General features: G+C 49.6%; 6 protein-coding genes across 6 annotated transcripts; 2 read left to right on the top strand and 4 right to left on the bottom strand.

The window, feature by feature from the left end:
- Positions 1 to 184: 184 nt before the first annotated feature.
- Positions 185 to 1,471, top strand: NCS57_00485000 (uncharacterized protein; the record flags this gene model as incomplete). Its single annotated transcript, XM_053054797.1, has 2 exons — positions 185 to 368; positions 423 to 1,471. The coding sequence occupies 2 exons, from the start codon at positions 185 to 187 to the stop codon at positions 1,469 to 1,471; spliced, it is 1,233 nt and encodes a 410-aa protein (XP_052916957.1).
- A 1,047-nt stretch (positions 1,472 to 2,518) lies between these two features.
- Positions 2,519 to 4,142, bottom strand: NCS57_00484900 (uncharacterized protein; the record flags this gene model as incomplete). Its single annotated transcript, XM_053054796.1, has 3 exons — positions 2,519 to 2,538; positions 2,720 to 3,639; positions 3,700 to 4,142. The coding sequence occupies 3 exons, from the start codon at positions 4,140 to 4,142 to the stop codon at positions 2,519 to 2,521; spliced, it is 1,383 nt and encodes a 460-aa protein (XP_052916956.1).
- A 657-nt stretch (positions 4,143 to 4,799) lies between these two features.
- NCS57_00484800 (AB hydrolase-1 domain-containing protein) lies at positions 4,800 to 5,626 on the bottom strand (the record flags this gene model as incomplete). Its single annotated transcript, XM_053054795.1, has 2 exons — positions 4,800 to 5,135; positions 5,192 to 5,626. 2 exons carry the CDS (start codon positions 5,624 to 5,626, stop codon positions 4,800 to 4,802), a joined length of 771 nt encoding a protein of 256 aa, XP_052916955.1.
- A 1,176-nt stretch (positions 5,627 to 6,802) lies between these two features.
- On the top strand, positions 6,803 to 8,568 carry NCS57_00484700 (uncharacterized protein; the record flags this gene model as incomplete). Its single annotated transcript, XM_053054794.1, has 6 exons — positions 6,803 to 7,010; positions 7,061 to 7,118; positions 7,186 to 7,314; positions 7,376 to 7,917; positions 7,996 to 8,251; positions 8,304 to 8,568. The coding sequence occupies 6 exons, from the start codon at positions 6,803 to 6,805 to the stop codon at positions 8,566 to 8,568; spliced, it is 1,458 nt and encodes a 485-aa protein (XP_052916954.1).
- A 532-nt stretch (positions 8,569 to 9,100) lies between these two features.
- On the bottom strand, positions 9,101 to 9,749 carry NCS57_00484600 (uncharacterized protein; the record flags this gene model as incomplete). The annotated part of the gene is made up of 2 exons (XM_053054793.1): positions 9,101 to 9,390; positions 9,443 to 9,749. The coding sequence occupies 2 exons, from the start codon at positions 9,747 to 9,749 to the stop codon at positions 9,101 to 9,103; spliced, it is 597 nt and encodes a 198-aa protein (XP_052916953.1).
- Positions 9,750 to 11,260: 1,511 nt separating this feature from the next.
- NCS57_00484500 (HET domain-containing protein) lies at positions 11,261 to 13,384 on the bottom strand (the record flags this gene model as incomplete). The annotated part of the gene is made up of 2 exons (XM_053054792.1): positions 11,261 to 13,008; positions 13,057 to 13,384. 2 exons carry the CDS (start codon positions 13,382 to 13,384, stop codon positions 11,261 to 11,263), a joined length of 2,076 nt encoding a protein of 691 aa, XP_052916952.1.
- Positions 13,385 to 15,323: the final 1,939 nt, after the last annotated feature.

Genomic DNA, 15,323 nt, shown 5'->3' with positions numbered 1-15,323 from the left:
CTGCTACGCTTGTTGACCATGTTATGCATAAACTCTTGGCGTTTTCGGCCGCTGTTCCGCCGTGATATTGTTTTGTCGTTGTGAGGATGTATTTGTAACAGACTCAAACCAACCTTCAAATATCTTGATAGGAGACAGGAGCATCAATTCAGTTCAGTTCCTTCTCGATATCCCCATTTCCAGAATGAATTCAGTCTTAACAGCACTTCTCTTGCCACTTGTATTGGCGTCGCCTTTGAAGCCTCGACAAGAAGATGAAGGGCCGACTCTGAACACCGGGTGCGAGCCAGGCGACCTCACCCCCGAGAACTGGAGGACAAACGCCATCGATGCCACGATATCTGGCACTCTTGGCTTTGGCCAAGTCCGTAAGTTCAAGCCCTCAGTAAAGCCTTGTGGCCAAGTCTAATTAGTCTCGCCAGCCGAGTACCCCAGACTCTTCCTCCAAGACGACAACCCAAGACTCGACTTTCAGTGCTCCGACTTGAACAACCCGGACAAGTGCACGATCCCCACAAACTTCATCTTTGTGGGTGAATCAAATGACTTTAGCGGAACTGTCTGCGGCGCCTTTCACAACCCCCAACTTGGTTTCATCGGCCAGGCATGGGTCAACCTCTACACGCATCTTCGCAACATCAACAATGCTGTACAGCCAGCTGTTGACAGCATCCTCAACTCCAACTTTATCGATGACTTGGTCACCAAGTCAACGGCTGAGCCTTTGCCTATTCCCAAGGAGGTCCTATTCAAGCTTGCAGAGCTCTCCCTCGTCTTTGTCCCAGCCCCCATCGGGCCTGAGCTAGCGGCCTTCCGTACAATTGTTCCACGATTCAAGAAGCTGGCTGGCAAGCTGCTCAAGAACGCACGCAACGAACAGGCCGAGCAAGATGAAAACATCGACAACCAGCCTCAGATCCTCAAGGACCTATTGGGCTCTGTCCCCGCCTGGGTGCAAGAGAATATGAAGGAGCAGAACGATGACATTTTCCTCAACACACATTCAGATAACACCATTGGTGATATGCTCAAAGATGGCGCTGGTCTCAGCACGCCGACTTCCCAAGAAGACTATGAAAAGGCCATTTCACGGAACCTCAAGATCTTTGCCCTCGCCCAGCTGTGGACAAAGATCAGCATGAACCTCCTCCTCTCCGACCCCGACGAGTTTGGTCAGTGTATCTCTGAACCATCCACCCGCGTCCGAGACAAGTGCATGCAATTCAAGTACCGCGATGGCACAACGCCTGTTACTCTTGCAACTGGCGAGCACCCTCGTGATGCGGCTGGGGCTATCGCAAGCACCGGTTTGAACTTTGACACGGTGGCAAATAATGCTATTGACTGTCAGAATGCGGGCAAGACATTCAGTGATGTCGACTTTGATGGCTTTTTGACTTCGGACAACGACAATGATCAAGCTATTCCTGCGTGTCTTTTTGGAGTGCCAGTCGTTGGCTCTCTAGAATGAGCATCAGCTGGTAGGGTCAAGGACTAGTCTAAAAGTAGCTGTATCCTGTATCGTATTTCATATGTAAATATCATCCCGATCTATCTACCGTCGAGTTGTCTTATCTATCTAATACAGCGCCGCTTTTGCAGGGCCGCTCTAGCTAGGCCCAGCTCTTGCTCGCTTCTACTCATTTCGGCTCCTCTCTCAGTTCGTCAGTGGCCAAACTACGCAACCAATGGCCTCAGGTCAGGGGCGGTGATAGCGTCCAAGGTAGAATTCAAAGGAGGCCGAGTTTCTCCCTGTGGGGGGAGCTGTCGGTGCGATAAACTTCCCCTTTCTTGAGTATTTCCAGCAGCTCCGTAAAAAACCACTTTGTGAGGTCACAACAATTCAAAGTCCCCTCAGTTTCTCTCGTCTTCCTTTCAAGTGCAGCCAGATCTCCAAGAATTCTCGGTGTAATCTCCACCTGCACCGAGTCCTCGGGAGAAAGCTCGAAACCAGCATTGAACTTTCACTCTGTAACGTTGGAGTAACAAAGAGCAACGCGTTCCAGTCCAGGACGAAGAAGGCTTTCTGAGTCTGACATGAAGACCAAAGAACCTTTCTCGGCCCTTGTCACATTATCCAGTCCTTCCCTTAAACCTTCAATGAAGGACAAACATACGCACTCGTCATGTGTGAGATCGCGGCATTGTGAGCGCTCCACAACCCTTAACCGATAAGTCCGAGCCTCCCCCCAATCGATGTAGGCAGCCACCCTTAAGCTTATCCACACTTGAGGACCCGTAGTCTCTTCTGGTGGATCAAGACCTCTCTTGGATATAAGATTTGCTGTTTGTAGTAGTCTTTCTGTCACGTCGAAAAGCCACCCGTCGCTGACTCTGCCAGGAATGTCGTTGATCATCACATGCCAAATGTCATGGACGCCCCTATGGTACCTACTCAGTCAAGCTTCTTGAAGCGATACCAAGGTACTTACGACTTGTCGAGAATACAATTAAACGGATCGGCTCCTTGTTGAAGCAAAAATTCGACCGCTTCAGAACTGAGAGAGAGTGCTGCGACCTAGGAGAACGCATCTTCAGCTACATCTGTATGTATACGCCTCAAATGATTAAAAGCATACAGCAAGCAAGGAAATCCCGTCTTGTGTGTAGTCAAACGGTGATGCTTCCCGTTTACTAAATATCTCACACATTTTTTCAACATCGTTTTCGACTGCGTATTGATAGATCGGTGAGTCTTCAGGTATAATAGTCAACTCACGCAAGGTTCGAGTGATCTGAGGACTTCTTGTCATCATAACATCTTGCATCCTGCGGAAGGTTGCCAAAAGGCCAGATGGCTTGCAGTCTGCTGGATGCGTTATGCAGGCAAGTCGATAATCATGGAACCTATTTGCTTGTTGAGACTCTCTCGGTCCATCATAGGCCACGGAGCTGTCAGTGATAAGAAGACCTCCAGCAGTTCTATCAGCGAATTTGTGGCGAAACTGAATGTTCTTTGGCCGAGACTGGAATCTGTACGTCTGGGATCCCCAAGACTGCAAATCCTTCTCGCTCGCGGTTGAATTTGCAAGTAGGAAAGCAGCTGAACGCTGCAGTAGTTCAAATTCCGACTGCACCCATGAGATTTCGGACTGTGAAAGATGCATTCCGCCTGCGAGGGCCATCTGCTGGATACAAGACAGCAGCCTCGGGCGGATAAGCAGCAATGACAGCAAAACTTGATGAGGATTTTGTATACCAAATATGGTATTGGGATGACTCGAATGCTCAAGCGCAGGTGCTGGCCGTACTAAATTTGCCTCAATCATCTGAGTGGCGGCGACAATTGAAGTAAGGCCGCTCATCGCCAAAGCAGGAGGCCTCCTGGCGTCTTCAAGTGCCCACAAAAGGGACTTCTGGAGGTCTGCCTGACGAACAAGGGCGTTGTTCAAATCTGAATAGTGAAGATGCTGATCATCTCGGAGATTCTTAAGTTGTTCGCTTGACTCGCCAATCTTCTGGGATAGAAGTTGAAACTCTGCATTGGAGGGTGTGCTCCTCGTCTGCAGTTGGATCTGGTCTCTGAGAGCGCAAAGGTCTTGGCGAACGGTGGAGTCCGAACTGAGCAGGACATTCAGAAGGTCATGAAAGTTCGAGCTCACGGTTTTCATTTCTCTGCTAAGAGCAACTCCATTCTTTCTATTGGCAGATAAGCCCCAACTCAAGGATAATCCTCAGAGGCCGTGAAGGATGACTCACATTGAGCAAAGTTGGAGCAAAATGGATAAGCGGTTGTTGTTCTTTTCCAAGAGATCGAAAGAATCTTGGAATGACGTCTCGTCCCAAGCAAAACCGGCCACTGATCGCCATCGACCGAGCCAGGTTGAGGCTGTAGATGGGGTAAGAGAGGTTGTTAATTGCCGGATCTGATCCTCGGAACCCTTGAGAATAGTCGATACTCCTTGCAGCTCGTGTTGGCCTTCTCTCACAGAGAATGTGGACCTCTCATGATTCTCGACCCAAAGTCGTACTTGAGTAGCAGTGAGCGTAAGGTCTCTTAGAATACCCAGATATCGCTGCTGTCTTGCTGGAGCGTTTCGCAGTCCCTGTATCAAGTCATAAAGCTGGATGGATGCACGGCAAACCACATCCGCCAGGCCAACCACGCTAAAGCCATTGGCCAGCGTCGATAGGTCAGCCATCTTGGCAAGAGAGCTGCCTCACAATCGATGTGAAGTCCTAGATAGAGTGCAACAAGAGTGCTGGAGAAGGAGAGAGGGTCGAGAATTTTATCTGTCAACAAGCGGTGAGCTATCTGGTCCAGAAAATACGAATGACAGTGCAGGACTGGGCACAAGGCAGAAAAAGCCTGAAGGCGAACTATAAGGCAACCTTTGTGCTGGCCTCCTCCAATCCCAGCTCAGCATTATAGCCACTTAGTTTTCCCAAGGATATATAACTATAGAGACTTGAATAAAAAGTGCATGTCCCATTGGGTTTAATTGGGGAAGTTTTGGCTATCACGGCAAGAGCTAGTGCCTTTGACAGACAATGCCTCAAATTGTACCTAGCAGGAGATCATTCGATGGGCGTGTATCTATAGTTGCAATCAGAGAGGGGTTTCTCAAGAGATAAATTACTTCCATAAATGGCGTATATCAACTAGAAATAGTTGTATTCGGTTTACCTAGAAACAAGTCTAGGCTATCGGACAGGGTATTGCATCTCGGGGGGAATGTCGACGTAAATAGCCGACTTCTAGTTCTATGTTGCTCCCGCCTCTTAACAATACCTCCCTACACAAAATATGCTTCAACGTAGAAACCCCCAACTGATGCGTTAGATCCATACCATCATCCTTAGATCTTAGCCGCCTCCTCTCCAACCAGATTCACAAGCCATTCTCTGTGAGAATCAATCAACCACGGACTGTGTCCCGATTCGATCTCAAGAGGCTTGGCTCCCCAGTTATCCGCCACGTAGGCCTGGATATCCTTTAGGAAGATCTTGTCGTTTAGGCACACGACATAGGTCTTGGGAATGTCAAGGTCCTTTGGCGTGCAGACAACGGGAACCTCAAAGGGTCCGCGGCTCTGATGGCAAACATGCGCCATCGCCTCATCCCTGATGGACTTCTCAACATCGAAGTAGAAGGCATCCGGCGCGATGTCAGGTTTAAGCGGGAGACGTTTTTCCTAGAATTTCGTGTCAGTAGATGTTCAGGTTGGGCAGTGGGATGTAGAGTGCATACAGAAACCTCGTGGAGCCAGTCTGTAGTATACCTGTTTCCCACAGACTCATACATGGAAATGTCTTTGGCGATAACCGGCGTCGCTGAAATGTAGATGGCTGATGCAACTCCCCCCTTGAGGCCCTTTGCTGCCCGCTCGGCGATAGTGTGGCCTTGGATGGCTACGGTGAGAGGCACTCCGCCGTAGCTATGACCGATACCAATAGCAACTCGTCCTTCATCCAGGAAGGGCAGCAGCACATCATGAACACGCTTCACGTCGTCATGGTACGTCTTGCCGTCTACTGAGTCGTCATATCCAGAGCTTGCCAGGGGAGGTGCCAGAACGGTGAAGCCCTTAGCTTGGAGAGCATGGATGAGAGGGCGATAATGCAGGGGACGATGCCACGCACCGTGGACGAGGAAGATAATCGGCTTTTGCTTGTCGTCCGCCATAATGGTATTCTTGATGATTCAGAAATATCTTGACAGCTGAACAACAGGGAACTGTCGGGTTTAAATTCGCTCAACTGTCTGTCCCCGCGCTCACGGTCAAGTTGCGCTTACGAGAGAAAGGTGGTTCCTTGTCAGACGTCACCTTTAACCGAGAAGGGAAAAAAGAGCATCAGCGCAGACGTAGCGTATGGCGAATGGACCAACCGTAAGCTGAGCCGAGAAGCAATTCGGCTTGGCAAAGCTGGTTGGGCTGGCAGGGCCGTCAGCCTTGCTAAACTTGACCTTTCTGTCAGATAAAGAGGCTCTGGATTGGTGGAAGGATCTCACTTTTACGTATCAAGCGTATTATTAACCATGGTGGGGTGGTTGGGGATGGGCGTACGGCGTTTTCCGTTCTTTCGGCCGAATTGGATCTCGGCCCCACTCCGACGCCGGAGGCCGAGCACCGAACTCTTCAACCCGGGTCGATCGGCCGAGAGTCACCACAACACACAGGTACTTGGGCTGACTATCTATTTGTGTCTGTTTCCGGGCCTTTCGCATATCCCGGAGTCCGGCAGACGGCCTCCAAGGTTGCACTTATTGCAGATCCCATTCTGGTATAGGGTAATCCCAACATGCATTAACGCTGGGTTAACACAGGAAGAGTACAACTTTGTAAATCACTTGATGAATTTGGAAGTACGAGTATAATTGGTTAGGTTTTTGTGTTAGTGTTTATATGCATTGATGTCTAATTCCAGTGAGCGATTGGCAGAGAAAGGCCAATAAATGGATTTGGTTGTTTCACAGGTAGCTACCAAAGCGCAAGCGTAAACGTTTGTAAAGCAACAATGCTATGTTGCTCCGTACAAACCCGCCACACCGAAGGCAACTGGGAGATTACATCTTATCGCTTGGTAAGAATAGCAACCATAAGACAACCCAACAAGGAACCATCTGGCTCCCTCAAGGGGTTCGGAGCAAGATCGCATGCTGAACATGGGTGTCCTGATCCTCGTTCCTGACGCCCCACACCGGCTTGTGTTCTAACCGAGGAAGGACGTGGCGTGGTTGCTTCGCCCCAATCCTATGGAGTCCGTAATTAGTAATTCAGGAACAAGTTTTGGATCCTCCATATTCTTACGCGCACCACCAGGGATACCGCGCCTCGACGCGATCCAGAGACGGGTCATCATGCGGATGTTTCGGATAGCTGTTTCAGCATTTTTAGCTGGCGAGACACTATTCGCCAACGCCCAGGAACAGAAGCCACTAACCGGAGTTGATGAACTGCCAGGCTCAAACTTTGACGTCCGCGAACAGTCTCCTGGCCTCTGTGATGCTGGGTCTCGGCAATGGACGGGCACAGTCAACGTTACGGCCGACAAGTCTATGTTTTTCTGTGCGTATTCCCAGTCACGAAGACAATGGGCTCGAGACTCATGTTGTTAGGGTACTTTGAGAGCCGACGCAACCCAGAAACAGACCCATTGTTACTATGGATGAGTGGGTGAGTCAAAACCAAGCTTCTAACAACTTCAAGTTAATGCTAATCAACCTCTTTTGGCCACATTTAGTGGTCCAGGTGCAGCGGGAGAGATGGGACTGTTCATGGGTAGTGGCCCTTGCTCTGTAAACCGTGACGGAAACTCGACTAAGCGTCTCGAATATTCTTGGATCGATCAAGCAAACGTCGTCTACATCGAGTAAGCTCACTCGTGTCTTGGTAGGTAAAATGTGAGAATCAAATTGGCTAACCTTGTTCAGCCAACCAGTGGGTGTCGGCTTCTCACAGATAACAGATCGAGATCAGATCGCCGTGACCCTGAAACAGGGAGCCCAAGATGTGTACTCATTCTTGTCGACACTATCACATGATGTCTTCCCGGAACTTGCCGGACGGCCGTGGCATATAACGGGAGAGTCGATGGGAGGTCACTACGTCACTGCTTACACACAATACATAGCATCTCTCGAGCGAGAGAATGCCAAGAAGGGCCTCGAGCCTCGTATCAACATCTCATCAGCCGTCATCTTGGATGGGTACATCGACGCGACTCGCCAATTTGTCGGCTACTACGACTTCTTTTGCACAGACTGGGCGTCTGATGGCCGTAAGACACCCCTGATGAACGATACCGCCTGCGCTGCAATGGAAGCCGCGATACCCACCTGCGAGGTGATGGCAGCTCGTTGTAGAGAGTCCTACGATATCGACATTTGCCGTGCCGCAAACGAGGTTTGCGAGGAGACTCTTGGCAAGTATCTCCTTGATGGAGTACGCCCTGGAGGATGGGATCCCTATGACAGTCAGTTGCCTCACCTCCAACGCCCAATCTTCCTCAAGGAGGATGAACTTTGTTTCAGTTCTAACATGGCATAATTAGGCCGACATCCGTGTGAGATTCCTCCTATATGCTCGAACCTTGCATATGGGCCTACTTGGAAGTATTTCAATCGCAATTGGGTCCAGAAAAAACTCGGATTTCACAATTTCCCATTTAATCTGATTGACTTTGACGTGGGCGAGCGCTGGGAGAAGGATGGACATATACATCTCCCCGTGACTCGGGAGCTAACCTGGATTCTTGACGAGACAGACATCAAAGTTCTGTTCATCAACGGAAATAATGACATTATTATGTGAGCCATCTAGTGCAAGAGTTGGATTCCACGAAACTGACGAGGTCTACAGAAACACGCCGGGCCAAATGCGAATGTTGGATGAGCAACCTTGGAAGGGCCAGGCACAGTATCAGAACCTCGGCTACAAGGACTGGCACTTTAGTGACGGTGAAGTCACAACAGATGTAGAAGGATGGGGCGTAAGGAGAGGGGGCTTCTGGAAAGGGACGGATCGGTTGAGGTTCTACTCGGTTGACGAAGCTGGGCATCTTTCCGCTTACCATCAGCCAGAAGCCATCGGTGCCATTTTGCGATGGTGGCTTGATGAATACTAGGCTAGTCAGTTTATTGATTGGATTCAAGACTAATATTGCGTCAGTTTGGACCTCGGCGGTGAGATATCTCGCTGAGACAGTTCTAATGTCCCCTGTCGGCTGTGTTCGGCACGCTATCTTCCTTGTTCGCTAACGAAATACGTTAGAATAACCATGGTTCACATGGATCTTCAAGAAGGCGGTGAGATCTTTGGAAGCCTCTTATCCCAGAACCATAATAAGAAGCATGTTGATGCATAAGGTGAATATTCAAGTGCATAGTTTTATGCCTGGAGCAGAGTTGGCGAAATGAAATGAAATTAAGATTAACTACCTAAATGTAATGAAAATGCCTCCAACATAACCATTTTCGCTATCTATTTGAATCCTCCCATCCAAATTAGTTGTATCCCGTTCGTCTCCTTGACGATGTAAGAAAGTCGCAGTCTCTTGGTTCTGTATGTGTTCCCAACTGTTGTTTTCCGTCGCTTAAAATCAGACCATGTCCTCGCTAAATCCATGACGCGTCCCCTGATTCCTCTTTTGGAAGAATCTACATGACGGTGCATAGACCCGGCTGGTTTGGCGGTGATGAACCTCGGCGCGGTCGGCTCTTTTGTTGCTGCCCTCCGTGTTTTGTTGATTTCCGCGTCTCTTCTCGGGGCACCTTTAGCCATCGACGAAGCTCCCGCTCGATGCCGGAAAGGATGATGCGCAGTTTCTCCCTGTATGGAGTAAAGGAAAATGGCCGCCCGTAGGTGGTGGCTCTTCTCGGATCGGATTTTCGAAGTGGGTTCAACAGTTGGCCACAAATCTCGTTGCGATACTGCGGCAGGTTCTTGGCTGGTTTGTTGCGATTAGCTTTTGGCAGACAAAACAACAAAGGGACACATACGGGCCAGATCGGTGTACTTGCTCTCCGCTTTCACCGAGTCGAATATGGCAGTCAAGTCATTGGCCCCCTTGATCACAGAGTCACACATCTTTCGTCTTTCGATCCTCAGTCTGGCCCGGTCCTCAGGCCTCGAAGGTAGACGAAGATCCTCGACAGCATCGACGACGTCGGCAAGATCATTGATGATGCAGATCAACACAGCTCGTCCCATAACATCGTTGTATCCACTCATGCCATCCGTGCGACGGGAGACGCGGTAGGAATAGCGGGGGAAACGGATATGGTCGCTTACTCGCTCGTCCTTCATTTTGGCGGCGGTAACGGCGATACTTGGGGTGGGGGATGGGTTCTTGGGGAGGTGTTGTCAAGTTCACAACGGAGGCAATGCTTGGAATTCATCGAAATGTAAACAGTCTAGACTTGTCTGGTACTGAGAGTCAGACGATCGAACAGCGGCTGCTGCTTTTATATACACCAGATTCCCCGTCAGGCATGAACAGCTGGACTTTATGTGGCTGCCTGTAGAAATTCAGGGCGTACACATCAGAGAAGTCAATTTTCACAACCCCCGTCAAGTGACAGCAGCGCGAATCGTATGACCTACAAGGGGTCCCTTTGACCAAAATAGAGGTTTGCAGACAAATGCCGGCCCAACAGGTCGCATCCGGTGCACACAGCATACGATATTACACCGGGTCTAGTCGACCAAAGTAAAATGCTGCAGGCAGATGCCTGTCTAGCATGGCCAATTCGGGACGGCATATGCCGGATCCTATTTACCAAAGCAGAGGTTTGCAGCGGACCCAAGTCAGATTCGGGACGACAGCATGCGACTTCATGCCTGATTGATGTAACCTACCCCTCAAAGCTTGGTTACTGCACGGCGCTTACCGGGATGTCATTATCGAGGAACCAAGACCAGCCAGCCACAGATGGTTTCGTGACTTTCGGCTCGAGTTTTGGACGTTGGAATCCATAAGTGCCGAATTATTCAACAAGGGCCAGAGCCGCCAATGGTGGAGTAGAAGGCCTCAATTTCTAATGGTCTCGAGGTTACTGGCCCTCGGTAGTCCAATTGGGTCATGTTGAGTCAGAAGAGCCTCCCTTCGCTGGCAAGTTTGCCACTGGAAAAGTTTTACAACAACGCTACACAAATATTTTAGCCTGTGTAACCAACTTGTAATGTGTGAAGACCACTGATCAATCTAGAACGCGACCGTTGTGCTACAGTGTGAACTTAGTACTGCATAAGAAGCCCCTTTCAGCTTACTTCACAGTTGAGTATGCCTTCTGATACCAAAACAGAGAGCTTTGGCAAGACAATAGTGATATGTCGCCTTCGTGGTGGAGGCAGATAACCAACTGTCCGCCTTGTCCAGACGCTTGTGTGAGTCAGTTCGGTCCGCTGCATCACCAAAAGCTCCACAAGGCCCACCGTGAGGCCTTCACAACTGTGGCCCTGTAGAGGTGGACAGCAAAGAGTCAAGGTTTGACTGTGGTAAGCAGAATGTGAATAACACAATTCTCATGCCCTAACAGGCGAGAGAGATAAGACGAGTAAATGGCAATATCAAGAATACACAGATCATAGTTGCACCTAGCAAGCTTCATGATCTTTCAGTAGGTAGGATACATAGTGGAACCGACAACTTGGCATTGCTGCAACCTCCATCCAACTCGCTTCTCTGCATCGTCAACCCCTCAGCGGGCGGTCTACTGCATATGCCCGCCATTATGAAGATCATTGTCGGCGGGGCGACCGGATATCGTGAAGCGGATTCAACCAAGCCCAACAAGGAAGGCAGAGAGCGAACGTCTTCAGACGAGCGTGATAACCTCTCGAGGCATCTCCAACAACACATCCAACAGTCTCTTGGTGAACGGCTCCTTGTCCGGTACCTTGTTTCTTATTATATCCTCGTAAGGCCACCCATGCTTGGTCACAAATGTCCGATGAGAATGCTTGAAATATTCTCCATGCTGCATGCCGAACAAACCGAGCCGCTCGTAGTCGCAACACCCACGCCTCTTCCCAACGTGTAGACCAACAATGTCCAGATGCCACTCCGACTTAGGGTGAGCTATCGGGATGAAGAGCATATCGGTGTATACTTCGCTGGGGATGGTGTCGGGGGCTCGATCGGGCACGTAGCGGCTCACGGCGAACTGGCCGATTGTGGATTGTTGGCCCTGTTGACTAGCACAGTTGTCTTGGTAACTCGCAAGACCTATAATGTGACGCAACGCGATGGAAGCATCGTTCATTTGCTCAACCCTCACAACGGGGCTTTCAATCTCGATTCTAGCCATGGAGCAACCCCCAAGGTATCTTGGCCCAGCGGCATCGTAGTGCACATGCTTGACAGTAAAGGATGTCATCACGGTGTATCCAGCATCCCATGCCACGGTACAAGACGTCGAGGCCCAGGACCAGGTTGGTACGCCGCTGGGTCGTGGCTGGCAAAACGGCTCGCAGCGACATGCGGAGTAATCGCGGTCTATTCTGGCGTCGTCCTTGACAAGGCGCCTCCAGAGAAGATCTTGAGAAAGGGTGTTGCGCCAGAGCCCAGCTAGATACGTGTCATGGCCCGCTCTCCTCTCAGCCATGCGTTCCGCGAGGGCAGCCATGGCAGGTAACTTGTCAGTTTGAAAAGTGATGTTGAGCCGTGAGAACTCTCTGACCGTCTGCCGCCAGAGGCTGGCGCAGTCGAGATGGGCGTACTCTCCAACCTCGATCTTACTTGTCCCCGGGTAGATCTGTTGGTTTTCAGAGTCTCTATACTCGTTACTGATGCCGCTCTCGGATCTTTTGGCAGAGCGACACTCCCACATGATCTCGGCCGAGCAAAAGTGTAAGACGCGTCGAGAGAGCCTCATCTCCTGGTACACCCATGCTCGGCTTAAGAGTGGAAATCCGGAAGACTCGTTATCTAGGTCGAACCACGTGGCAGGAAACTTAGTCGGTTGTTCTCTCACCAGCCAGCCGGGGTGTCCGGGCACTGGGGATCCAATAAATGCCGGGTCAGCCTTGGAGAAGCAACCTCCGGAACTATTGCTGGCTCTGGTTGCGGCGATAGTCAAGAAGGCGGATTCGTAAATGCTCCCCATGAGAGCGGCCTCGCGTTTCCAGTCCTCATCGCAGTCTTGGATGATACAGAGAGAATCGATCCATAGAAAAGGTATACCCAAGCGACGACAGATGACTATGGCGTCTTGAAAGGTTTGTGTGAGGCAGTTCCAATCAATGGCGACAAGGTGGTCTTTGAATGTCTTATTTGTCGTCAAGGCCGTGTGGGCGGTTTTACCCCAGCAGTGACTCAAACAGACGTATCGGTCTGGACGGATGCCCTCACAAAGCACCACTTTCCCGTTGGTTAGGTCAAGGAGTCGGGCTGGAAACTTTCTCTTCTCGTGGGTGCTTTGTTCAGTCTTTGAGCAGTCTGGGTGCGTCTGTAAGCACTCATCTATCCAGGAGGAAACCATGGCAAAAGAATCTTTTGAGGCTGTGTCTCCGATGAGAGTCTTCCGCACCGTTGAGATCTGCAAGATGTCAAGCGCATTGCCTTCTATCCATCAATCAGATCTTGTCCGTTCAACAACTCATGTTGACGCACCTTGAGGTGAAAAAATCTCCAGATCGATGCTGCGCAATCCAGCCTCGGACCCTTCGTCCTTGACAAGAACAAAAATGAGGTTGTGCATCTTCCAAGCCTTGGCTCGCTCAATCAAAGAATAATCGATGTTTGCCGTTGTCGGACAGGCCTTTAAGCAGTCGACAGTGAAGATGCATTTTCGGCAGCCGAGTGCCAAGGCTTCGTCGATTCTTTGAAATGTCGTAACCCAGTTCCAGCCGTCTTTCCAGTCGATAGGCCCAAGCTTATAACCACAAGAGGGACATAAGGCGGCTCTAAGGCCAGTAAGCCATCCCCAGAGCCATTCCATCGTGGGGTTCTTGTGGATTGAAGTTCGAGTTCAGCTGAGCCGGGAGAATTGGGCTGACTTGGGGCTCTTTGCTGAATAAGATGCTTGGCAGTGCCAAGCTGCACGACCTGAGCCTTGAGCCGGAATGGATGCCACCCGAGTCGAGGCTGAGAGATAAGGCACACTCTGCCATCTGCCATCTGTGTCTGCTCACCTGTCGTTATCTTAGCCATTGGATACAGTGTCGTTGCCCGAATGGGGTATCAGGGGGACGCAATTGAACAGGAAGGTATTGAAAGATGAAGATAACTGCCCATAGGATGTTTCAATAAAGAGTCATTCTTTAGATAAAGGCCCCTTGATGAGCGGAATGAAGGTGTGGGTAGATTTGCAAGACCCCTTCGACCAACAAAGACGCCGATCACAAGAACATCTCCCAAGCGGAATGAATGAACAGAACAATTACACCAGAAATTGAACGCAGGGACCAAGCAAGTCGACAACTAATAAGCCAGCTGCAATCACCAAATCAAGAGAATTCGTCATCATCAACACAAACAGTCAACCGACATTCGGAAACAGTCTTCTCTCACCAACAACTAAATCACACCTTACCCCATAACCAACTAAAAAAGTTAGCCAAAATGCCTTCTGATCAGGCTACTATCTCCGCTGCCAAGCGATTCAACCAAGCCAGGCAAGAGTCCCAGAGACTCAAGGAGCAGAAGGACATCCACAAGCTGGTCCTCTACCGGTCCGACGGAGTCGCGCCTGCGGACCTGACTCCCCAAGAGAGGGAGAAGGTGGCACGGGCTCTGGTCAAGATCAACACTGAAATCAAGGCTCGCGACAAGGAGATGGTGGAGCTTGTGGAAAAGATGGCCAACAACTAGACCTCGAGAAGATGGAGCAGCTGAGTTCTGATGAGTGTTAAAAACAATACCCTACTCGAGCTAGTAGGTAACAATAACCCTCTGGAGAATGAGTAGATTGAAGTAGAGCTATGGTAAAAATTTGATTCATTGCATGCTGTTTAAAAAGAAATTTCCATTCTCATGTGCCTATGCGAATAAAGCTTCATCAATCACTAGAGAGGAAGCTGGAAATAGCACTGAATAGCTATTTAGTATACGCAATCAAGAGTATCATTGTATTAGCGTACACAGACGGCAGTCACAGCTCATGTGATTCATGAAAGATAAGGAAATCCGAACCCTTTAGTCTCGGTCCTTCTTTATGACATTGGTCTTGAGATTTCACCCAAGAGGCCTTTGCCTAACAGTACAACAAACACGCTTGTAAAGCCGAAAGTTCTTGGCTTTATCTCCATCACATACTAATCAGCTTCTTCACGACCGTCTTGAAAAGACGGAACGCAATGAAACAAAAGCACGTTTCAAAAATTCCCTCACCAGGCGAACCCGATGAGGAGCAATGGTCGAGAGTAGATCTCCCTCCAGCATATGCCTCCCTCAGTGTCAACCTCATAGGGTAAGTTAATGCCCCTGCATTGGGATGAAGAAGAAAGAAGAAGAATTGTGAAAGTGAGGGAGGTATGCGGCCTTTTATAGCCGTTTTTACAAGATGAGCAGGCAACAAGAAGCCAGAGTGTTGCCTTGAGGCTGAGCGGATGACGCATATGTGAAAGTGCTGTAAAGCCTATTTGCGTGTTGACTGCGGTGTTGCCTGATGCAAAGCATTTTTGTTGGGGTGCTGTATTGCCTTTTTCACTTCGGGGTTGAATATCATTGAGTTCAATGCTAAGATTGCTCATAAGTTGTGCTTTTGCTCCTGTATATGGGTTCTTGTCGTCAATGACATCTAGATCCAAAGCCACCAGCCACAGTAGCAAAAGACACAACCCTGCAAATGGGTTCTTTAAGAAAAAACGTTACTCCGAATAGCGTCCTATTCCAATTTCGGCCACTTAGTAAAAATCATATCTTACTACGGCGTAAAA

This window comes from Fusarium keratoplasticum, chromosome 3 (assembly GCF_025433545.1).
Source record: "Fusarium keratoplasticum isolate Fu6.1 chromosome 3, whole genome shotgun sequence".
NCBI lineage: Eukaryota > Fungi > Ascomycota > Sordariomycetes > Hypocreales > Nectriaceae > Fusarium > Fusarium keratoplasticum.
This window is presented reverse-complemented; position numbering and strand designations above follow the sequence as displayed.